Source organism: Neocloeon triangulifer, unplaced genomic scaffold (assembly GCF_031216515.1).
Source record: "Neocloeon triangulifer isolate White Clay Creek 2 clone unplaced genomic scaffold, ASM3121651v1 ptg000003l, whole genome shotgun sequence".
In the NCBI taxonomy this organism is placed as follows: domain Eukaryota; kingdom Metazoa; phylum Arthropoda; class Insecta; order Ephemeroptera; family Baetidae; genus Neocloeon; species Neocloeon triangulifer.
Genome location: NW_026775546.1, coordinates 2152295 through 2177290, shown reverse-complemented (window position 1 = coordinate 2177290; position 24996 = coordinate 2152295). Strand labels below are relative to the sequence as shown.

The following is a 24996-nucleotide window of genomic DNA, read 5'->3' as shown; positions in this document are numbered from 1 at the left end:
GTCTATTACACGTTGCATGCACTCTATCATTTATCAGCATGTACTAAATTTGAATTGATTTTAATCAGAACTTTCAATGGTGATTAAAATAATTGACAGTTTAAAAAGAAGCGATCACTGTTGATTAATAAAAAAATGATAAAATTAGCAAAAGGCTTGGATAAGATAAAAAAAAGACCTTTTGTCCAGCTTGTTTCGTTATAGTATAGCTCAGTATAGCCAATTTCATTTTACTTTAATTTGAAAAATTAATTTCTTATTTACAATTTTTTTCTCCATTTTTTCTTCCGACGCATAAAATAGAATTTCATTTTTTATTGATTGGTTTTTTCGGTTTTTGAAAGGTCAACCGGACGTGCAATATTTAGAAAGACATTTTATGTATTTTATAAAAAAAAAATACCGCAATACAAATGACAATAATCATTTTCATCAACCGTGAAAAACAGACCGGCAAGAATAAGCGCCTTGAAGAATTCAAATGTATGCCACCAGCGCGACATCAGAGACGGGCAGGTTGAATAATTTACATAAAAAAATTAAATCGATTTTTTGAAGAATTCTTTTATGCATGTAGCAATAGATTTGGAAAAAAAATGATATAAAAATACAATATTTCTACTGATTCCTACTAAGAAAAAAGAAATAGACTCGAAGAATTATTTTCAATTCAAATTAAAAGCCTTCCCACGATCTAGGTTTATGTCTTCTCATTGATTTTCATGCCCAAATTAGTTTTTTCTTTATGTTAAAGGCAGCGCGTAAAGTATGAATTTGATGTTAAATACTACAATGGAGAGTTAAGCCTGCGCAACATCACCGTTCCATAATTTGTTATTTATTAATATTTTCAGCTTTAGTTCGGTTTTTATTAATTTTTTTTATAAACATTCCTTGAGCCTTAAAACAAGAATTTTTACAAAAAAGATGCATAAAAATTCGTAAGAGCATTTTAAAATTGATTAAAACTCAAAATTTGCAAAGTAAGATAATAATTTAAAAAAATACAAAATAAGTTAAATTATACTTTAACGAACTTTAAAAAAACTTAAAATCATATTTATACAATTATTATTTTTTACAGAGTATGGAAATTGTTTAAGAAAATTATGATGGGGCAATAAAAAAATAATATATAATGCAAAAATGAATTGATGAATAAATGATTCTTATTTGTTAAGATTGAGATGGGACATGGGACCCTGATCACAGCATCCACTAGCACGTTCGATGGGCTGGCGATCGAGTGCAGGTGCACCGGTGACGTCACGCATCCATAGTTGTAAAAATTCCTCTAGAGGGACCAAAGAGGGACATTGACGCTGCTGCCAACACGATTCAAAATATTTTTAGCACACTTCATAAATGAAATTTCAAATTATGTTAATAAGAAGAAAATATATATGTGTATATAAATTTTTTTTATTAATATACCATTTTCTTTATCTTAATCTGAAATGAGGGTCAAAAGTCAAAACTCTAACTAAACCTGATAAAAAATATTTCGTTGCTATATTCCGTTGGCAACAGTGTTGCTCGACCCGTTTGTTTTTCTCATCGTCGGTTCACCTACGGATGGTCTCTCTCCGCATCATTCGCAGCGAATTTCACCTGGTAGAGCACCAAGTTTGGCGATTGATTGCGTCGCACGGCAGCAGGTGACCACCAGGTATGTGATATTTAGGCTTTTCTGGTAATTCGTCTACGACTTTCAGCTAGAAAATGAAACAAAAATTGGTGCATTCGTTTATGCTGCACTTCTTTTTGCCGCGTTGCAATTTTTGCCAACTCGGCCGATCGAATAAATTTGATATTAAATTATTATTAAACTGGAGAAATTGTTACGTCAGAAAATATTTTGCGGAATCGTCAAAAGCGAGAGGAGGCTCGGCGGACAGCAATTAAGCGACGTTGCCAAAATAAAAAAGCAGCCTATGTGTCGTTTTTTCTCTCTAATTTTAATTTGACTCGCGGCCAGGACAGCAGTGGAAGGCTTGACTTGGTGAATTCGAAAGAGCTAATTCGCAGAGAGTTTCAAATTCAAGGTCGACCGGAGGTTCCACTTGATGGCAACCAAAACACTCGCTTCCTTGAAAAGAATTTATACCCACGGACTAAATTTATATTAAAAATGTCCATTATATAATATCTGGGTCTAGCAAGAAACGTTTTATCAGGAATTAAATTCATTTTAATTTCACAAGAATGTAAATAAATTTAAATTGGAATGATTTCGTATTTGGCAACATTTTTAGAGCTTGAAAATGTTTAATGAAAATTTTCAAAGTTGTGATTTAACAACTGGTGATATTTTAATTTGTAAGTGTTTAAATTGTATAGATTTTATAGATTTAAAAATTTTTGCTTCTTATCCTACTCCTCGAATAAGTATAGTAATTACAATAAGAACAATAATTAAAATCTTTTTAAAATCAACTCTAAATTATTTTTCGTTGTATATTTGTTTTAAAGATGAAATATATTCTAAATTTTAAAATTATATCAAATTTCTTTACATTTATACTTGAAATTACAATTGATCAAATTCAAATATTAAAAAGTTTCCATTCAACGCTTATAAAAAAAAAAAAAAAAAAAAAAACAGATTGACTGAAAAAGCTGCATGGTTATGATAAAAGATTCTAATTTTAGTGATGAGGCAAAAAAAAGCTATGTAAATTCTGAACATGAAATTTTTTACGACTATTTTTATAATAATAACAAAAGACATCTTCTGCAGAAATCATTTTTACTTTTGATGCGACGCCAATGCACTTTGACTCTAAACGCGTCACAATTTGACATTGAATATTAATTATTGATTCGAATGCGTCGCTGTGGAATATTTCTATTGTAATTTCAGTGATGCAAATAGTCGCGATGACTTCAAAGGTTCGATTGATGTAATTCTGTAATGGATTTTTTGCAGAGTCGCCTGCGTGTGTCACAGCAAAACAAACGCAAACTTTTGTAAATAAATAAACACACTTTTATTATTTTATTTTTTCAGAGAAATTCAAAGTGACATTGAAGTATAATTGAATAACTTAAAGTTGTTATCTCACCTGCAAGTCCTAAAATTAAAAAAAGAATCAATCTAATCAATTTTAAGATTAAAGTTCAAGGCTGCGCGTTTAGTTCAATTGTTGTAATACTCGGTAATACCTACAGTACTGAGTGCACAATTTTAATCGCTATTCAAGCACAAGTCCGCTGTGACCGTGGTCAGGAAAATGACAAATTGAGTGTTGAAATGAAAATATGAAATAATAACACGTTTAATTGATGATTTTCTGGCATTTTTATTAGTGAATATTAGATTCTTGTATATTTGAAATTATATTCAAATATTTAGAAAAAATAATTCCACCATTATTAATCTCGGTAATCAATATTTTCCCTAAAAATTTTTCTGTTAAATTTTTTATTTTAAATTTATAATTTTTTTTAATTAATTAATTAAAGTTTTGGTTTGAACAAAGGTTGGAATGGGTGGCAACAGCAGAGATGCTGTTGAATTGCAATTGCGATAAGAGGAGTGTCGGGTGGGGAGGCAATAAGAGTGGCAGTGTCGCACACCAAGTCAGTGCTTCAGCAACACCAGCCGCTGAATGACCGGTCCTATCACTTTGTCGTCCTCATGATCTCTGCGATCTTTACCAACATGGGCCTGCTGGAGCTCGTCCTCCTCGGCGCCCTCCTCTACTGGCTTTTTGGAAAGAATGTCACAAGGTTGGAAATGATTGAACTTTTCAAACTCAATTAAGATTCAAAATCTCAGAATTTTACTCGCTTACAAATCACTTTTAGCAGAGAAAAATTCTCAGCTATGAAATTAGGAAGCTTAAATTATATATTTAAATTGGTTTAAAAAACTTAAATGCTTCAGATAAAATTTTATCTTAGTTTTGGGTTTTTCATTGATCTTTTTATAAAAGAAATTTTAATTTTCCTGCACAGGGGAAATTGAGAAAACTTTGAAATTTATCTAATATTTTATAATGTGGAAAAGTGAATTTTTTAATTTTATTTCAGATTGAAAATATTAAGAAAGAAAACTAATTATGTTTTTTAAAAGTGAATTTATTTATTTGTTTTTAATTTGCAGAAGAATAATTAATTTTCATAGTTCCTTTGAGAATTTTTTAATTGCGGTAATTAAGGATTTGATGAACTTTGAGCGAAATGTGCCGGCAGGCAGACTCATTAGTTTAATCGCGCTCCTTAAGTGGCCGGCAGCCTTGAACTTTAAACAATTTCGGCGTGCTGAAATAATGCAATGCACTTTGGTCCACCGGCAGGAAGATAAAAACTTTCGCACGCAAATGGTCCTGATAGGGAAGTGCAAAGTATTCCAATTAGCGGCTTATAAATACCTTTGTCTGAAGTTTTGATTTTCGGCACCATCCAAAGTTCAAAACTACAAAAACTCTTGATGACAATCTTCTTGAAATTATATAAATTAATATGCCTTGCATTCAGATTAAACGGCTTAAATTTGACTTACTTCAATAAGGATTTATGTATTTTAATTATTTCAAATTATTTCATTTGAAAGCAAAATACAATTTTTTGTCGTTAATTACCGAGATTAAAAAATTATTAATCCCTGTAAATAAAAATTCCTCAAAAGTGGATAATTTTGATAATAAGTTGTTTTTACATTATTTGATTAAAAATTTTGATCTTTTTTTTATTGCTATACTGATCAAAATTTTAAATTTTCTGTAGTATCGGTGCGCGCAAAAGAACGTCCTTCGCGTGGCAAAACAAACGATCTCCTGCACATTTGTTGCTTCGAGATTACCACGTGCTGCCGCGAGTTAATGTTTTCATTACACTCTCTTGAAGAATAAAAATATTCGCCTTCTGTGCGAGCAAAACTGGTCTGCGAGCGACGCACAACGAAGAAAATAAATCTGTGCCAATAACACACATTAACACAGCAAGAGTAAACACTCTGCCCTGAAGCTAGCAAGTGAGTTTGTTATTGTTGTCGCGTGTTCGACGTAAATGGATTCGCGCCGTTCGAACCCATTTTTGAATATAACTCATTTAGGAAAACAATCACTTTGCATATTGACTGATGTCATCCCTCTGACAATTGCTATTCATCCTTTTATTCAATTGATGTTGCTTGGAAAAAACTGGAAAGACTTGTATTTTTCTGTTGATAATTAATTATTATTGGTTGCAAATTAAGTTTATTATTATATTATGATTTCAAACCAAAACAAATTCCATTGGTGTTTTAAATTGTTTGGAAATCTTGTTTTCTTCTTCTTCTGTACATAATATGCTTCTAGAAATTAATTAAAAAAAATTATGCCTGTCAAAATCTCACATTAAAGTGAATTTAAACATTACTTTCATTATAGAAGTTGGAAAAACTAGAATTTTGGCGGGGAACATTTTTAAATGCTCCGTATTGGCATAATAATCAAATCTTTACAACAGTAAGAGCCATTTTTGGCAATTATTGGAAAACAATTTGAAATTTCCACCATTTTTTTTTTCACAAACACCTAAGGTGTAATCATGCTTTTTTTCCCTGCATAAATCGATTTAACTGATATTTTAAAATTAAAATATACTGTTGCAGCTTTGAAAATCAATAAAAACCTCAATATTTAGAAGTTTCCTCTGAGAGTAACTCTATATAATTTGTAAAAAAAATTAAAATGTGTGCAGTAGCTTGGTTTTTTAGTTTATGCGACTGCATGCGACTGACTCTTCATTGGCATTGTCAAGTCCAGTCTATAGTGTCTTTAAAAATAGTAGCAATTTTTTGAAATTAATTATTAATTTTAACCATTGTTGTTAATATTTGATTATGATGCTATTCTTTTTTGTTAATTATGGAATTGTCAATAATTGATTATATTGTATTTAAAATTAGATGAAGTTAATCAGCATCAATCTGTATAATTGACTTATAAATATTTTTATGATAATTCTGTAGCAACTTGCACTTTTCAATTTGATGGAAACAATTAAAACAGCAAAATAAAATAGTTTGTTATCTCTAATAGAATATTCCTCAAATTGAGAATGAAATTTTGAAGAGGTCCAAAAGGTCTTTGATCTTCTAGATCGTTGACAGTGACGATTTTCGAGTGCGAATTCTTGCAATACTTTGTATAAGAAAATGGAGCGGACTAAGGTCAAGCACGCGATCTTTGATCTTATTTTCGAAACCGGTATTGTACTCTTGCTGCACGCACTTATCTAATCTCGCCCATTGTGCACTCTCCTGCCCTTAATTAATTCCGAGTTGAATTCTCCACTCTTTCATTTCCTCGCGACAAAGAGTGAAATTTCAAACGTCTTGATGTAAAATTATTGTAACGCTCGTGTTTTTCTGTTGACGCGTTTGAGCGTGACGAAAGACGGACGACGTCTTGGCCAACATCTGTGTCTTTACCACAAGTCACCGTCCGTGTTGTTGCACTTTAAACTGCAGCTGACGGTAATTAGCTGCTCCAGATAATCAGCACAGAGGGCAATCATTAGACACACATTATTTGCATGTGATCGATGAGTGTTCTGCGATCGACACACTTTTTGTTTTTGTCCCCCTGCCAGCTCATTGTCAGCCAACTCTAATCATTCATTCATCTCTTCACCGTTTCCATTTCAAAATCACACTCTTGATTACTCTTTCCACAGTTGACTCTGATTTTCGGATTTAATCAAGTTTTCACTCGTTTTATGGAATTAATTTTATTGATTTGCAAATCAAATGGCAGTGCTGCTGGTGGGTGACAGGAAGTGGAATAACAAACACTTGGCGAGGTGCACTCGCGGCCGGGAGGAAATCTGACTGCAATCGCGTTATTCTTAGTCCCGCCGTGTGTTCTAAATTGATTCAATGCCGATCTTCCCAAATATCAAGGTGCTCGTCTCCATTCAAATTCACATTCACAATGACCAACCAAAATCCAAGTCTTATCTATCGCTAGCTGCTGTTCAAATTTTATTATCAACTCTAAAGTGCATGATAGAAACACTTGATTACTCTTTTCAATGAACCAATTAATTTAAAAACTGTCAAAACTATAAGCTAAATATTATCCAAATAAAGCCAGTGCTAAATATTCTAAAATTTATAAATTCAGTGTTTAAAAAAATGTATTTACATTACACTTTTTAAAAAGTTTTTATTGCAATTTTGAGCACACTGAAGAGGTATAAAATTTGGCATCCTTGATTGAATTTATTTTTTATTACTTTCCCTAGATTTTCAAAGCTATTGGCTAAAATTTCTTATCAAATAAACATTCATTTGAAACTAAAACCAGGATAAATTATCTTGCAATGGCACAGTGACCAGAAAAATAGGAAAAAATGATTTAAAAATTAATTTATTCCCTAAATAAAAAATTTGAAGAAATTTATGAATATCGTAAATAATGTACATCGTATTTTCCTACCAAAAGGATTTGAGCCTTGGACAAGAGTCAATATTTCAGCATAAATCAGGACAAACTGAAATTTCCTTAATGATTAAAATCCCAATTGGTTTAGTTTATAAGTTAAAAATTTTTTTTTATAATAATTGAATGATTCTAAATCATTTTTTACTTTTCATCATTTTATAAATTTGATCGAACAATAGTTCCTATCTGCTCTAATCCCCATTCAAACGCTTTTCTGACGACGAAACAACAGTCGATAACCCTTGCGATAGTCGCTGCGTTGTTCAGCTTGTTGTTTTGGGTTCGCCGCACGTTTTAGCATATTACTTTGTTGCGCACCCGTCGAGTGCTCCTTGACAAAATGTCAAGTGTTTTTGTTTACCATCTTCGATTGCGTCTTTTATCACTTTTCCTCTTACTAAGTTAGAATCGGAATTTCTATATTCGTCCTGCCGACAAACCAACAATTTGATTTATCAAGATAAATAATAATAATTAATGATCAAGAAAATCGTTATTTTTAATTTGCTGACGGAGCGCGTGTTTGAACATCTGGCAGATTGCTTGTTTTCGGCCAAACAGAGAAAATCCAGTTTGACGTCTGGCGAGCAGAGGTCACACTTAAGTCGTCAAATGCTTGAATGGTGTGCTTGGGTCGTGACCCTGAGACTGCGAAATCACGTGTTCACTCACACCATGCAGACCAATGACCGGTCTGCAGATAAATTAGAGTTTTTTATTTCAAAACATTGATGTGTTTTGAGCGAAAAAATGTAACCCTTCCGTAAACGGAGCGCTTTAATTTCACTTTGAGAAAGTTGCGTCGCGAGTTATGTCAGCTCGGATCGTAACTGAAGCGAGTGAAAACTCATTAATCATTACCGCAATATTTTTCTAATAATTTATTGGCAGAAAATTTATTTTTACTGTATTATTCCAATTATATTATATTATTAAAATTTTAATAAATAAGAAATTGAATAATTAAAAATTGCAACTTTTTACATTCATGGTAACTTGATTTTTTTTAATTCCATCTTTTTGATGACTCCACCTCCATTAGATTGGGAGATCTGTCAATTTTCGTTAAAAATCTATTTGATGCATGAAAATGAAATTGTGGAATTTGGATATTTCAAAGTGAAATATAGTTGAACGAAATGGAAATTGCTTTAAGTGACCAAAACTGAATTTTTATGTATTTTTTTGCAGAGCAATGGCGGACGTGCTGAGCAGTCTGCAACACATTTACCAGAACTGGGAGCGGCGGTGTCACCAGCAGGGTAAGAGGCCAGCGATGGGCAGCGGCGATGAGAAGCAAATGTCCAGTCTCGGCCTCCGTGCCTACGCGGCAGCTAAACGCGCAGCCCAGAGGCAGTTCGAAGAATCGGCAGTCACAACAGTAGGAAAATTGAGTTGAATTGCGAACCTGGAGCGCTAATTTGCGGTTGCAGGTCAGAGAGCAGCAACTTTACAGGGCAAAGTCGGCGCCGCTCGTCACCCTGCAATTCAAGAGTTCGCGACGGGCCGCACCACTTTGCTGCAGCCACTGCACCCCCACCTCAAGAGTAAGTTGAATAAATTAGAATTAAAATTAAGATTAAAAAAAAAAAACAATGAAATTTTTGGCAAAATTCCAAATAAGATCGATTGGACTTAAAAATTTATTTTTTTAAACAAATTTATTAGAGTTTTGAGTGCAGGATTTTAAGATCTGAAAAGGAAGCAGGCATCGAATATTTTTATTTTTAGATTGTTCTCTTATCTTTAGGAGTCATTCTCTAAATAAACTCCAACATCAAATTTTATTATAGAAATCAATACTAGATTAAGTAAATCTTGTTTTTACTATTTAATTATCTCATGGATTGTTAAAGAATGCCATATTAAAATTATTTGTAAATGTTTAAATCGTCTTGAAAAAAGACTATGTATCTAAACTTTAAAATAATATTTGTTCGAAATTTAAAAAAAATCATTTTGGCCTGATTTGGAAAGAGACAATAGAGAGAATTGCACGATTGTGTGCCTCTCTGTCTGCCGGTGATAATTAGATGGGCCACCGCGGCGCTAAATGTCATCACGCGAGTCTTTGCTATTTTTATCTCGGGCACCAGCAGTCCCAATTCCCACTCAGCGGCCGCACCATGCACTGTCCGCCTCTTCTAATTTTCTCTCAGCTGTTTTTATTTTCCTCACAATCGGCAAAATGAGCGCCTTTGTCCTAAAAATCGACGCAAGTCGAGCGCCCAGTCCGACACCCTTTCTTGACTGGCGCCTTCGCAGACTGAAAGAGCAGGCGCGGATTTTGTTTTTAATTATTTGCTCATTTTCATGTATTTACTTTGTTGCAGGAGAATGGCAAGAGCAGGCCGGTGGTGCCTGGACTGGAGGTGCGCAACATTCTTCGTCTGCAGACTGAACACGGCTTTGTCACTTCGTACTTCAAGCACATTATTTATCACGTTTGGGAATTCCACGCCTTCCCGTACCCAAAAATATTTTCATCTGTAAGTTATTATTTGCAATTTTCATTACTGAAGTAACTTATTAATTTAAATCTTCTATTATTGCAAAATTTCAAACCATTTAAAATTAATTTATATATTCTCCTTCTTAAATAAAATTTAGGGAGAAGAAATTCACAAATGAAACAAGAAAAAATAAAAAGTTATTGAATCTAATTATTATCTAGATTACTTATCCTTTGTTTACATGCAACTAATTATTTATTTTGTACAGGTTTTAAAGGATGAACGGGTATTGCAAGCGGTGCAGAAGGTGGCACGAATGGAGATGCGAGAAAGCACTGGCAGCGAGTTGAGCAGTCAAGAGGAAGACGAGGAGCAGAAAGAGGAGGACGAGGCAACTGCCTCCCGCCTGGCCGAGCTCATTCGGAAGCACCACAGTCGTGCTTACAAGGTGCTGAAGACCATGGGCTCCAACCTCAACGATTTTCTCCTCAGGTAATTTTGAAAAGCCAAAATGGGTAAACCAGAATTCAAGATACATTATTTAAAGACACTTGGAATAAAACTCAGTCTTGGTACCCGAGATTCGTGGATATTTTAAAAAAGTAAAAAATTTAAATAAACTAACCTTTCATTTATTTAATCCCCCTTTATATATTTCTTTCATCACATTTATAAAATTATTTCCAGATTAACTTCCTACGTGTTGTACAAGTTGCTGCCGATGTTTCTGACCAGGGTGGTGGTGAATCGTGAGCAAGTGCAGCGGATTAAGGAGGCAGCTGATGCGGGTATCCCGCTCATCTTTCTGCCCAATCACCGCAGTCACCTCGACTACATCTTGATGACCTTCATTCTGGTCAATGCTGGCATCAAGGCGCCACTTGTCGCTGCTGGCGACAACCTCAACATTCCACTCTTCGGGTCAGTTCTTTGGATTGAAGGAAAGAAGAAGAGTTTTTAATTTTTTGATTCAGATGGCTGCTGAGAGGGTTGGGTGCTTTCTACATAAAGAGGAAGATTGACCCCACAGCTGGACGCAAGGATCTGGTCTACAGAGCTGTGCTCCACACTTACATGGTGGAGAATTTGCGTGCCGGACACTATGTTGAGTTTTTCATTGAGGGTGGTCGCACCAGGACCGGCAAGGCTTGCATGCCAAAAGGTACATAGAACTTTAAAGATTTTGCCTTACATCAGAAATTTATCTATCAAAAATTTTGTGATTAAGATTCTAATAGTGTCTCTAATACTTCAAATTGTATGCTTTCGGTTGTATTTTAAATTTTCACAATGAATATTGTTATAGAAATTTGTCAACTTTTATATCAATTAAAGTGAAATAATTAATTTTTTTGAGATAAATATTAAATTTTTCTCCTTGTATATAATAATTCCTTATTTTTTGGGTTTTCATCAAGGTGGTTTGCTGAGTGTAATTGTGGACACATTCATGGATGGAGTGGTGGAGGATGCGCTTTTGGTGCCCGTGGGTATCAACTACGAAAAAATAGTGGATGGAAACTTTGTCCGAGAGCAGCTGGGTCAACCAAAGGTGATGGAGAGCTTTGGCAGCGCCATCAGGTCCATCTGGAAAACGCTGAACTCAAGTTACGGTATGATGCGCGTCGACTTCAACCAGCCCTTCTCGTTAAGAGAAATGATTGACTCTTACCACAATCACAACCTCCGATCCCGTGCCGTCACACCGGACGCAACTCCAACTCCCGATGGCCTGTTGCACCGCAGCCTTTCTTTTGGCCACTACCACGTTACGGTTCCTGGCTCAAAGAAGTTGCTCCACTCGCCTCCCTCCAGCTCATCTCTTTATGGCACAGATGTTGTTGTGGAGGAGCAACGACACATTGTCGAAGACATTGCCAAGCACATTGTTTATGGTATATTAGAAAAACTTAACATTTGTTGTAATCGGTTAATTAAGTTAGTCTACTTAATGAATACATTAATTTTAATATGTATAATTATATTTAATATTTCAACCAATTCAATCCAAACATTTATTTTTCCAGATGCAATTGAAGCTATGTCAGTGATGTCAACAAACGCAGTTGCCTTTCTGCTGCTGACCAAATTCAGAGCAGGCACCAACCTTGAGGAATTGGCCCAGGCTCTCGATGACATGAGACTTGATGTTCGATCAGCCAGACTTGAGCTTGGCTTCACTGGAGATTCTGTCGATGTCATCAACCACGCTGTAAGTCTATTATTTTCCAATTCAAAATTTAAAACATTTATAAATTTAATTGAAAAACTATAATGAAAATTTCCAAATTTTAGCTGAGTATTCTTGGGCCTGGTGTGGTTAGGAGAGAGAGACTGACGACGCCTCAGGGCGACACGGTGGCCATCAAGCCCGTCGTCATGGTACCTAATGTAATAGAGCTCTCTTACTATGCAAACACTTGCCTCAACATCTACGTCAGAGAGGCGGTTGCAGGTAAAAAACTAAAATCATAACTGAATTGAACCAGTAATTTACTCTTAAAAATTCATCAGCTACTGCATTGTGCTCTCTGCTGCCGGAAAGCACCTTGGAGGAGGAGAAGGAACACTTTGTGGGTCGAGACGAGTTGGTCAGCCGGTGTTTGGAGATCTGCAGCGTTTTGCAGTTTGAGTTCATCCTGGCCAAGCCCTGTCAGTCCCTGGAGACCCTGGTTTTGGACACCATTGATGACTTGCAGCACAAAGGCTACCTCGAGGTTGACGAGAGCAACTTCCAAAGGCGGCGGCACTTTTCAGACGACTTTGACAGTGAAGAGGAGGCAGACTTTGTGCCACCCCACGTTTGCTACTCCATCAACAAGGGCATCGAGTACCGCAAGAGACTCGGATTCCTGTGCAGCGTGGTGCGGCCACTGCTTGAAGGTTACGCAGCTTGTGCCACCTGTCTGCCCTCATTGGCAGGTCAACAGGTCACGGAAAAGCAGCTACTTGAAAGGGTCACTGCTGAGTGCGATTCACAGCTGCGCAGAGGATTCGCTCTCTTCGGTTGGTACTCCTAGAATATTATCCTTCATTTAAAAGGACCCAATTCTTAAAGTGCAATTTAAATAATTAAACTATTCCATTGTTTTAATAAAGATACTGCAGCCCCCTTCAATTGGCCATTCTTCCCTCTAATTTCATTTAAGTGAAACGACTAAATATAAAATTTTTCTTGTTTACAGAGGAGAGCAGGTGCATAGACCCCATTCGAAATGCACTAAGGATGCTGGAGAAATGGGAGGTGCTTGAGTGTCACTCGCAAGACCGTCTGAAGGTCTACTACTTACGGCCAGACTTCGACTCAGAGACGGCCGTTGCGCCCGTGGTCAACAGGCTGCGCTCTCTCGTCTGTTCGGCACCACAGTGAATTTTGATTAAAAACTCATATCTCAAAGGAAGAAGACTTGCCTTAAGTGCCTTCACTTGTGATCCGGTTCGATTGATTTATAATTTGCTCAATCGCACAATGTCCAGGTGCGAAAAAAACTGCCATGAGAGTAGCACGAGTATGACCAGTTTCAGCTCTGTTGAGCAGAGTTCCTTTTACTACCAAGGTTCACGCAAAACTTAGTCATCACCACAAACACACAGCTAGCCAAATACTTTTAAGGTTTACAAAAGACTTGCTGACGTAAAGTGTTGTATGTATTTTTAATTCACAGACAGACAGACAGCTGTACTATGTTGTTTTACGATTAAATCTTTTATTATATAAAAACACAATGTATTTCATTTTGATCGATTTAATGCATCAATGAGCTATTCAATAAAATTGTTACCTCTTTTTAATACTCTATATTATTTTCTTTCTGAGGCGCGCACTCGAGCAGAGCCGCACGCATTTTTCTTTGTCTTACTCCAATAGTTTGTTTCCTGTCGGAGTGCACATATCTGTTTCACTCGCTTCACGCCGCAGTATTCCAATTGAGTGTCAAGGGAAAAAGTATGCAAGAAACCTACTTATTGAGAGGAGAGGTGCATCTTGCACTCAAATTCGAGTTTTGCAGGTTGAAAGACGACACCTCTGATATTTATTTTTGATTCTCGAAGCAAAACTGCGGTTGACGATCGACTTTAAATCAAAACAGCAACCTCATTTATTCAAATCCGTGTCTTTTTCATAAAAGCATAAGAACGAGCAAATCGCAAGCAATTTTTTGTTAAAGAGAACCAAGATTACTGTCCACTTCCGTTGCTCCTGGCCTTTTTAGGAAATAAACACAAAATGTCAAAAGAATTTGCTAAGTGGCCGAACAAGAAATAATTTTAGCGTGGGAAAAAGTGAAGTCCATTCTAGTTAATCAAACAGCGAGTGACCTTTTTTAAAGTGCCCTAATTCCTATTTCCTGCCGGGTTCTGAAAACTATTGACAGAATTAAATTTAATGCAAGTGCGTATTGCGAATACAAGTGCGTGCTCCAAGCGAAATCGTTTTTGATTCAATGCCAAAGAATATGGAATATATATCCGCGAAATCTATATTGAACGTTATCTCTTTTTTTCTTTTATTGAGGTGAATCACGACAAACTGCGATTGATCAGAAACGTGCAAAAAGAAAGCTGATTGAAAAAGCATGTAAGAATTTTTTAAATTTTTACGGCGATTTTTTTCTTATTGTAATTTTTTTTCAAATGTTATTTTATGTTCGTCCTTTCACAAGATCACACAAGATGATATTGAGATTTTTTAAATAAGTGATTTTATCACCGAACTGGGAGAGAGAGCGAGGAAGGATATTTCATTTTTGACTAACATTATAATATATATCCTGTTTGAGTGCTTCAGTAAAGTTCACGAAGTGGAATTGGGTGAGTTTAGTTCGGGCGTGTGCGAGTGATGCATTTGTCAAAAAGAGAGACCCGTTAGGCGCAGGTGGGTGCAAATGAGAGGCTCAGAACTCGCGGAAAGTCGCGTGCGTGAAAATTGAAAACGACCGTATTGGCACAGTGACCTTCAGCTATAAAAAATAAACAGTCCATTGCGATGCTCGGTGCGGTTCTCTTGGAGGAATTACGCGCACTTATTCTTATTGTTCCAATAAAAAAAAAACCAATCTTCAACACGTACCGCTCAAATTAAAGGTTTAATTTTTTTATGTCAAATATGGGATGAAATTATTTAGGGGAAGATGAGTATTTTGTTTTAATTGTTTTAATTTTTCTTTTCTGAAATTAGTTATTTATTATTTTACTCAAATGGGAAATTTTTTTAAACAATTGTGACAAAAATCTTAAAATTGTTGAGAGGAAGAAAGAGATGCAGTGCGTAAAAATATAATGTCTTTTTACTTATTAAAATTAGATATATAGCTAGTGGTTTTTTCTCAGATAACTATTCTTATATTTGAAAATTCCCTCAGATTTTTGTATCAAAATATTGCAGAGAAACATCAGTTATTTCGTAAATCAAGTGATCTAGCTCTTCTATGTATTTTAACCAGACTTTCTAGGATGAACAATTATTCTTCATTCACTTTAATGTAATAATAATCAATCAGAGCGCGCAACATTGAGAGGATGCACCCAGCGTGTGTGATGCGGTTGATTTTAATTGCACCAGGTACTCTACCATTACTCTTGATTGTAATACGCACTCTTTGAACTGTAAATGAGAAAAAATAAATCGCTGAGGAATGCATCGATGATTTTTGAATTGCACTCCCTTGAATGTATGAGAGGAGTGTGAGAAAAACGTGGAGAGACGTTGTAGATCGCAATACTTTTTAAGCAAATAACAAATATCCATGATTTTGCAAATAAAGAAAAAGATTTCAATACAAATTTATAATTGTTAGTAAAATATATGAAAAATCATGTTTCAAATCAAGTTTTTCCAAATTTATAATTTAATATCAACTTAAGAATTTGGAAATTTTAATCAAAATATTTATTTTATTTTACATCTTTTATTAACTTTTTAATTAAATTTTACTCATCTGCATTAAAAGATAAACAAGCCATTTGTTATGAACGCCTAATGCTGTGATACATTGTACATTTTTTTTTTAAATTTAGAATTTTACTATAGTAACATATATTATATTATCTTTTAAATCTTTAATTTAGATTTTGTTATTAAATGTAAGCCTGCCGCACGAAAAGATAAACAGCCATTTGTTATGAGCGCCTTGTAGTGCAGAAGAGCATGCGGTGTAGGTTTGACGATGAGGCGCGGCGCCGTGTGCTCTGCTCCGCCGCGAGAGTGACCCTGTTTTCTGCTGACCCACGGCGCCCCTCCTTCTGCTCGTCCCAGTATTTAAGGTGGCGCGCCCATTGTTCTCATCACCATTCGCACCTCTGCCGTCCAACAACATGTCCTTCAGCAGGATAGCACTGCTCTTGGCCTTCGGCCTCTCAGTAGTGGCCGCGGTGGCCGCCGACCACCGAGACGCGTACCTCGAGGACGCTCGCATTGCTTGCGAGCGAAAGGATGCGATCGCTTGCGCCAAACACAGGGCCCTTTCCTACCTGGACGCCGTCGCAGCAGGACAGGTACTTTAATTCAAAATTAAAATTTTCAAATAATATCAGTTTCTTAAAAAATAATTTTAATACGCACATTAATTAATTAAAAAAGAGGTGAAATGTTGGGCGATTTTGAAATTTTTGTATTAATTTTATAGATACGTTAATTTTAAAAGAAAAAGGGGCTTAAAGTTTATTTGTAATTTTTTCATTTTCAAATATTTAAAAATTAATAATTTTCTTCACATTTTTATGAAATTTTCAAATTAAAAACTTTTATTTTCTCCAAATGTTTTGTAGGTTTCTTCGGCGCGTGCTTTCAACTCTATGTTCTCGCCGCTGAGTGCTGCCGGCGTCCGCTTGGTGAAGGTGCCCTCCGAAGGTGCCGAAGATGCGCCCTTTGAACTTTTTGACGACGTGGAGCAGCGCAGCGACGACTCGGAAGTGGCCAAGTTGTGGAAGTTTGGTTTGAGACAAGTGGAGCGGTTTGCCCGCAAATACGCCGTCGCTGTCGCCGTGCCTGAAACCAACGCTGGACTCGTCCCAAGGGTCATCAGCGAGGACGACGTCAACGCGATCGAGAGCGGAGGTAAATTTAAATTAAATATTAATTTGTTAATTAAATCTATACGACGAAAAATTATATTAAATTTCCAAAATCAGTAATTTTTACTGCTTTTATTTTAATTATTCATCCATTCATTGCAAACTTTTCTTCAACACACTTTATTTACTTTAACCTTCCTTTTATATTAATTATTTTTTAATGGAAAAGCAGACAAAATTTAATGATTGCAATTGAAATTCTCCAATTCAAAATACAAAGTTAAAATTTATGTTATTTCAAGCATTGAAATCTCCAGCATAGAATAATAACATATTTTTTCAAACTTTTATCCAGAATCTCGTGGAAAGAAGAAGAAGCTGCAGCTGCTGTTGCCCCTGTTGATCCTGTTCAAGTTCTTCAAGCTGAAGGTGCTGCTGATCCCCATCCTGCTGGGCGTGTTGGCCATCAAGAAGATCCTGCTGTTGGCCGCCGTCTTCCTGCCCAGCATCGTAGGTCTGCTCAAGTTCTGCAAGCAGCAGCCCTTCTACCACGAGTACTCGGCGCCGGCCGCCTACGACTATGGCGTGACCAGCTACGCTGCCGGCGGTGGCGCCTCTTCCGCCTCCACCTACGGAAAGGACCTGTACGCCCGTCGCAACTACGAGGCCCAAAATATGGCCTACCGCGCCCAGACCCAGGCCCAGGCCCAGCAGCAGTAAAATTCAACACCGAGCTGCCACACACCAAAGCCAAAATTAACAAAAGCTCATTATTTATTTGTATAATTTATTTGTATAATTTATTTATATAATTTATTGCGACAATCCAAATACTGCCCCTTGACTACTTTTTGACTCTGAACTGCTTGACTGACATGACACCTCAATTACCAACGAGTGACGATTTTGTATTTATTTTTATATAATAATGTGATTTATTTGAAAAAGCAATAAATTTTACATTAATTTTTATAGTTATTTGCAATTTTTATTTGATTTTTTATTTTGATTGGCGATTCTTATGTTGGTTTTGATCAAATTTTTCTATTTTTATTTTTCGTGTTTATCGCCTATTTTCTATAGAAAAATCGGAGTTTTATTTGCCATAACTTTTTTAAATTCTAAATTTGTTATGAACTAAAATTACTTCATACTTTTAAAATCTAGAGAACTCATAAGAATGTAACAACGCATTGATTCTTCTATTTTGGGAATCGGGATCCACCCAAGCATTATCTCAAATGACTGAAACTGGTGGGATCTTCTCGCGTATGTACGTGTTTTTGTAACAGGACTTTGGCGAACTGTGTCACCCACCCACGCACCGCGGGATCTACAAACGATCCAATTAAATTACGACACACAATTTATTACGTGTTCGACCCTGTTGCGTATTTATTCCAAAGTCAAGTGCCCGTGCGAAATTGGCCCTGCTCTCGGTCTACGGCACGGAACCAAACAAATTTTTTACTGGAACACGGCGTGGGCAATATGTTGGTCACTGGTACACTTCTTATATACTTTGAAACAGGAAACCTGTTGTTTGCACTAGAACGAAAAAATAAAACAACAAGATATTTCCGCACCTACGCGCGAGAAATTCTCTTCCCATATTTGCTGACATTTACGTCCCACTGATTTTCTGCTCTTATTGTATTATGGTCTCGTTCAACGGAACTTGCGGTGAAATCACACGGCTATATTTTTACCCACAGAAAAATATTAGCAATCGATAATGACTGATGTTGATGTATTTTGCTTTTCTTTCATTTTCCGTTTAATAAGTTTGAGAACAATAGACAAATGAAATACTCAGAAGACAATTTTAATTGTTAATCACTTCAAATTTAGTTCTAGTATTTATTATTAATATTTCTTTTATTTATTACTTTAGTAAGTATTAAAAAATCACACTCAAAATATTGGAAAAAATTTGGCATACAAATGACAAAACAGAAAAGTTTATAATTTTTGCAAAATAGTACAAAACGTTTAAGATTTCTATTGATTAATAAAACGAATAAAACATTCTATAAATAATTATACCACGAATTTTTTTTCAATTCGTTTTCAATCCATGATACATTAATCTTTATCTCTATAATCTTTTGGAGAATATTTAAATATGTATGTTATTAAAATCTTTCACCAGATCAATGCATTTTATTTTTATATTTCAACGTCCGACATGGTCCAACAGCGATGTGAGATGTGATGTGACAAAAAAAAACTAATTCCCTGCTTCAAATACTCTAGTTACTCTGCAATATAATTCCCAATCTATAAATAATTTTTATCCTTTTTGTTTGTTTCATAATATTCCACCAATTAACCTTATCTTAAATTTGGTTAATAAGCTTATATTGAAATTTTTATTTCATAGCCCTCCCTTTCGGAAATGCGCAAGGTGTCTCTGAAAATTGAAAACATTCCGTGTTATAATACGTAGTGCGATCCAGTGCGATCGAGTTTGTAGAGTAAAAGCGTTTGTGCAGCACGATTTTGCGAGCGAACGCCTGCATGAATTTATGCAACTTGCTTCACAAGCAGCACACACTCCCACCTCTCTCCAAGCAGCTGATATAATAGAAACAGTGAGCAAAAAGTAAAGGCCACCGGCCTCGTGTTTTTTTCTGTTAAATTTCACTGTTGCGAAGTTGGAAGTTGGAATCTTCAAATTGGTGGTGAATGGACCTTTCAATTTCCTGTTTAAACTGATTCGTGCCGTCCAGCAGAATTTAAGCGAAATTTTTGCGCCAAAAACTCTCGCCTACGGAAAGTCGTCACCCTGGATTCCGGAGGAGGTCATCCGCAACTTCATTGCACCTCCATGACTGCAGCTTCGAAGACGGTGTTAAACCATCAACCGAATTACAAGGTCCGTCCTGCCACGAGTTCTCACCTCCAACGTAAGTACAATCACTATAAGTGCAACTTTACTTTAAAAAATTGCTTCGATTTTCCATCATTCAATTTGTTGTAGTAATATTTTATTTACTTGTATTGTATTACTAATTTTCTTAATTTTTTTACTCTCCGTTCCCATAATTCCTATAATTTATTTGTTATTTTCCATCTACGTACGCAAAAGCGTCTGTTGAAAGAATTTTATAAATCAAAGTTAATCAAATAATACTTTATTATATAATTATAACGAATGATTCTCTGGTTTTTTATGCTAGGTTTTCATAATTAAATTTTCTTTTTCTGCAATTTCAAAACTGCTGATTTCGGAATAGATGATTAAATTGATTAATTGTATTACATCGTTTTTAGCTAGCAATAAATTTTTTGTTAGCCAGGATTAATTGTATTCAGATCAACGTATCCTTTCATCATTTTACTTCGATATCAAGAATCAGACAAATCAGTTCAGTATTACTTTATGGGGTATGGACGGCTTTAAATATGTTGTGTCTAGCACATTTTGAACTTTAATTTTTTTAGAAGACTTTTTGCAAGTTAATATCATTGCGTTGGTAAAAAGAACTCAAATTTAAAGCTTCAAATTTATTTCGAAAAATCCCAAATTCGTGCGCAAATCAATTTCTTTTGAAAACAAAACGCACTTTCAAACTGTTGTGCATAGAGGATAATGCATATTTTGAACATAAGTCATGCAGAGTGTTTTGGTACTTAACGTGACGGCGTAAACGTTAAATTCGTAACGCGTGTCGCTATTTACAGATGCAAATCCATTGAAAGAAAATGTGACGTTCGAAGTGCACCATCGGGGGGTGGTGCTGTTGATTCTGCTCAACGCAACTTCTGACCAAGCGCCTGCCATTGGCGTGCCTGTAAATTTTGTTAAAGGTTTTAAAATCATGATAGAGGTTTATTAAGTTTAGTCTTGCCTATTCCAGCGAGGCAATTTATTTCTTCGACCGATTCAAGTGAATTAAGCTTCATTCCGTACTGACAGCAGGTTTGATAACTAGTCGTGTAATTATTCTAAATTCGCCATTGATAACTCGCCAAGAAAGAAAAAAAATAGTTTCTACCACTGCGTTGTGATGATAGTACTTTTTGCCGCACATTGTCCGAACGAAGCCATTCGTGGTTGTACAGTTTCCTGTGCAACTAGCAATTTCTTGAGCCAGGAATAACTTTGGTATTGCGAAGATTACATTATTTTTAATTGTAATTAAGAAAGAATATCACACAAATTTTGAAAACCCACATTTGGAGGATCTTTGCATACTGCATCTGAACAGTCTCCTACTGGCGGAAGGGGAGCCTTTTCCTGTTTTATTTTAAGTCAGGATTCAACAGAAATATAGAGAAGTAAGAAAAATCAAAATCATTTTGATGTGCATAAAGTAATCTCGACTGCAACTTCATTCTGACAATTGCTCCATATAAATTGAGTCCTTCTGATTTCAACTTATGTGAAACTAAAAAACAACTTTTCCACATCTCTTTATACTCTAGTAATGTATTTGTTTTCTTTAATTGATAAATTATTCCTTTAATTCTTTTTCTGTTTCGTGGAATTGCTAAAAAAATTTTACTCTTTGAATTAAACATTCCGTCGTTTTAAAGCCATTTTTCAAACGTCGCGTTTTTTTTACCATTGGCATTGCTTGGTCCATGGCCGTGATTATGCCGTTTACAAGCTCAGGTGCTTTTTCGCTGCTGCATTTCATCATTTGTGCCGCTTTGTCGCACTCGTCCATACCAACAGCTGAAAACTTTCGTCAATAACCAATAATTTATTTATAATTGATCAAAATTTGATACCGCTTGAGGAATTTCCGCATTCGTCCATGATACCCATGCTTTTCTGAAGCTCATCCAAATTCCCACCAGACATTTTCTCCAGAATCGCCATAACTTCGTTCTCCAAAAATTTTCCATTCACCATCTAAGTATTTTAATTTATTAAATACAATTTTAATTTCATTTTTTTTATGAGAATACCAATCCAGAATTCTCCCCCAAGCATCTAGCAAAGCACTGATTCGAGATATTAATATTTAATCTTTTTAACCTGGAAAATCTAACTGTAAATTAAACCTTTATCCTCATATCTTTTTTGGTATTTGGATTTAATAAGTCATCAATTTCAGCTGTGAATTAATTATGTTTAAAATTATTAGTATAATAAGTATTTGAACATACTTTGGTTGACATTGTAAATGGCTGCACACTCATCCCTAACTGCAGTGCCTCCTGACTTTGACTTTGAAGTGTCCCGAGCCTGTTAATAATTTTCATAATCGCGTTTAAAATAATTTATTTTCTTCAAACCTCGCAAATGTATCTGAATTTCGAATCCTCGTTAAAATCGTATAATTGAGCGTTGTTCTGATTAATGAAAACAACAACCGCGCTCTCGTTTCCGTCTGCGTTGTCTGGTTGACCTGAAGCCCAAATTGCTTCTTGGCGCAAAATTCTTTTTGCCGTGCAATAACCAAAATTCGACTCGCAGCCCCGGTCGCTGCCGGACGTCCAGTAATAATCACTCAAATTGGAATTATCTTCAAACAAGCAAATTTTAAATAAGGTTTGAAATTAAATTTGTATTGTATACCTTTGATTGCTGCGATAACAGATTTGTATTTATAATCGTACTCCAAACTCAGCAGAGTCATTCCTATTCCGCAACACGCTTGCATTGCACCAATATACTGTAAGATAATTAATAATTAACAGGAAAAAAAAAACGATTTTCCATGTAGTTGAGATTAAAATAGAGCTTATAGCGTTTGTAATATCGTGTAAGTAAATTATATTTTTGGGGAAAAAATTGACGGACTTTCATAGTTTTCACAAGCTGAATTATCGTTTGTTTTATGAAAACTGTCAATTTTAGTCCAAACGCAAATTACGATTGTTTTAAATTAATTGCAACTTATGGAAAATTTTTGGACCAACTGAAATTCTCCTTTTCCTTAATAATTTAAATACAATCTGGAAAATTTAAAAAAAATTCATACAGTGTCGGTTTTGTTTGGTGGGCTGAAAAGATACGTCCGTCCGTTGTAAGTGAACCAATTGCCGTAATCATTTGGTGCTGATATAGAAAATAAATAAATTTTTAAAAATTTCTCTCTTTTTGACCAATTTAGTAAAAAGTTACATGTCAAAAACACCATGCTTCCTGCCGTAGTATAAAGTAGAGGCTGATCTAAATTTAATTAAAAATCCTATATATTTTATTTCTCTTTTTGAATTCACATTTTTTGTGCAGGTGACGTTAGGACACGAAGGCATTGAGCATGACGGCGCTGGAGTCGTTGGGCCCTATTCATAGATTTTGTAATTTTTTATTCAATTTCGTTTTCCATCCACTCACCTGGCATGCAAATATTTGCGGGTCGGTGCACATTCTGTCCGAGAATGTGAAAGTTGCAGTTGATTTTGTCACGTTGAGGTGCAGGCAGTTTTCAGAGTTGTTTGCATTTTGAGGCTGACCTGTTGCCCAGGGCAGTTTCGTTCTATCCACCGCGAATGACCCGTTCTTTGTGCACCAAGAAAATTCGCTTTCGTTCACCCTTAAACCGGAGGTCCAGTAACTTGAACTGTATTTCCACTTGGTAACTGTATTAGAAATTAGAAATAATTTTTTATATCGCAATAATTATTTTAAAATTTGACTACCCAAATTCGAAAAGCATTCTAATTTTGTGGCGTTTTCAAAAACCAGGGGCTCCATTCCGATTTGGTAGCATCGTATGAAATTTTCTCTCCAAGTGGCCTGATAGTTTTATTCTTAATTTTTTATTATTCCCATATTTTATATAACAATTGATTTTCCAAAAACAAATTGCTGGCCGCAAGATTGCACCCAAAATCCATACTTCTCCGGGTCTTTCATTAAAAAAACCGGTAAATTGAAACGAACTATTAAAATTCCTTTTTAAAAACCTTTAAGGGTCCCATCAGTGTTAAATAACTTCAGCTGCAGTGTTAAAGTTGTAATTGCAGAAATACATATAAAGATAATAAAAATACTCACGTCTTGCGCGAAAGTATTTTCACAAGTTCCAAGAATAAGCTCCTTTTTAATGCGTTCATTTATAAAATTGGGTATATTTGAATATTTATTTATGCGTAAAACCTCTTTGGTTGGCGGTTTTGTTGTTGTTGTAGTTGTTGTTGTTGTCGTCGTGGTTGTGGTTGTTGTGGTGGTGCTTGTGGATGTGCTAGTTGAAGATTCTGGAGAAGTGGTAATTTCAGCAGAAGTAGTTCTATGAATTGATGCATTTTATCTATAACAAAAAATAAGAAAAAAATATAGAAATTTACTCATCTGTCGTAGGCTCATCGGATGGCAAAGACTCAGTGTCAGTCTCTGTTGTTAACTTTGTAATTTCTGTTTCTGATTTCTGAAGAGCAAAGTGCAATTGAAAATTAAATATCTCATTGTTATTGTTGATAATTTGTGTGTGTGAACCTTTAGTGGAGGTAGAGTAATGCAAATTTAATTTTTACACTTACATAATTATATAATTAAATTAACTAAGTAAATTGTATTTTTTTTTATTAAATTTTTTTTAAATAAAGGCGTGTGAAAGATTAAAATTACTGACCACGGAGAGTTCGTTTTAAAATAATTATTTTACAGATATTAATAACTACGTCATATGCTTACTGAACTTGTAGAGATTGTAGTGTTAGCCTTTGATTTTGTTGCAGTATTTATGCACGAACTTCCTCCACAGCACTGCACAATCGCATTCCTCCTATTTTCTGTTAATTTGAATCATGAATTTCGTGCAAATTTCAATTGAAGTAAGAACCTGAAGATTTATTTCTCCCTCTCTTTGCCGCAACTGCCTGATTGTCAATCGCGAAAACCTGTCAGAATTCCAAAAAAATTAACAAAGCTTGCTATCGCAAATTAAAAAAATACCATGATAATAACAAAAAGCAGCACAAAAAGCGTGTCCACATTCATTTTGACGCGTAGGGCAACAGGACGCGAAACCTTTCTGACACAAGTCTTCACTTAGGAAAATCCTACAATTTGGTTTTTCCACTGATAACACATTTTCAAAACCTGCATTAATTCATTGTGTTTCCCATGCACTAATAATTTTTTAATGAATTTTGCCAGTTTTTTCGGAAAAGTATTAAAACTACAA

At 35.2% G+C, this 24996-nt stretch overlaps 3 protein-coding genes and 1 long non-coding RNA gene across 4 annotated transcripts in view; 3 read left to right on the top strand and 1 right to left on the bottom strand.

The window, feature by feature from the left end:
- Window positions 1-3573: 3573 nt before the first annotated feature.
- Window positions 3574-13688, top strand: LOC132192764 (glycerol-3-phosphate acyltransferase 1, mitochondrial). Its single transcript, XM_059612865.1, has 12 exons — window positions 3574-3732; window positions 8631-8820; window positions 8873-8986; window positions 9773-9928; window positions 10161-10384; window positions 10580-10813; window positions 10867-11054; window positions 11311-11787; window positions 11920-12104; window positions 12188-12347; window positions 12407-12898; window positions 13078-13688. Exons 1-12 carry the CDS (start codon window positions 3641-3643, stop codon window positions 13260-13262), a joined length of 2697 nt encoding a protein of 898 aa, XP_059468848.1. The 5' UTR covers window positions 3574-3640; the 3' UTR covers window positions 13263-13688.
- A 2505-nt stretch (window positions 13689-16193) lies between these two features.
- On the top strand, window positions 16194-17882 carry LOC132192612 (uncharacterized). The gene is made up of 3 exons (XM_059612649.1): window positions 16194-16387; window positions 16661-16949; window positions 17262-17882. The coding sequence occupies exons 1-3, from the start codon at window positions 16208-16210 to the stop codon at window positions 17624-17626; spliced, it is 834 nt and encodes a 277-aa protein (XP_059468632.1). The 5' UTR covers window positions 16194-16207; the 3' UTR covers window positions 17627-17882.
- Window positions 17883-19510: 1628 nt separating this feature from the next.
- LOC132205873 (uncharacterized) overlaps window positions 19511-24996 on the top strand; it is a 111948-nt gene continuing 106462 nt past the window's right edge. Inside the window, exon 1 of the long non-coding RNA XR_009442726.1 lies at window positions 19511-19815. This is a non-coding gene — a long non-coding RNA (uncharacterized LOC132205873). The remainder of the gene's footprint in view (window positions 19816-24996) is intronic.
- LOC132205643 (uncharacterized) lies at window positions 20478-24826 on the bottom strand. The gene is made up of 24 exons (XM_059634856.1): window positions 24765-24826; window positions 24652-24709; window positions 24504-24601; window positions 24158-24237; window positions 23970-24099; window positions 23868-23909; window positions 23777-23810; window positions 23655-23719; window positions 23510-23606; window positions 23205-23449; window positions 23087-23152; window positions 22989-23031; window positions 22846-22922; window positions 22440-22536; window positions 22157-22386; window positions 22028-22106; window positions 21923-21975; window positions 21827-21862; window positions 21647-21770; window positions 21478-21590; window positions 21087-21149; window positions 20908-21012; window positions 20761-20857; window positions 20478-20701 (listed from the first exon to the last, which is right to left on the bottom strand). The coding sequence occupies exons 1-24, from the start codon at window positions 24807-24809 to the stop codon at window positions 20478-20480; spliced, it is 2301 nt and encodes a 766-aa protein (XP_059490839.1). The 5' UTR covers window positions 24810-24826.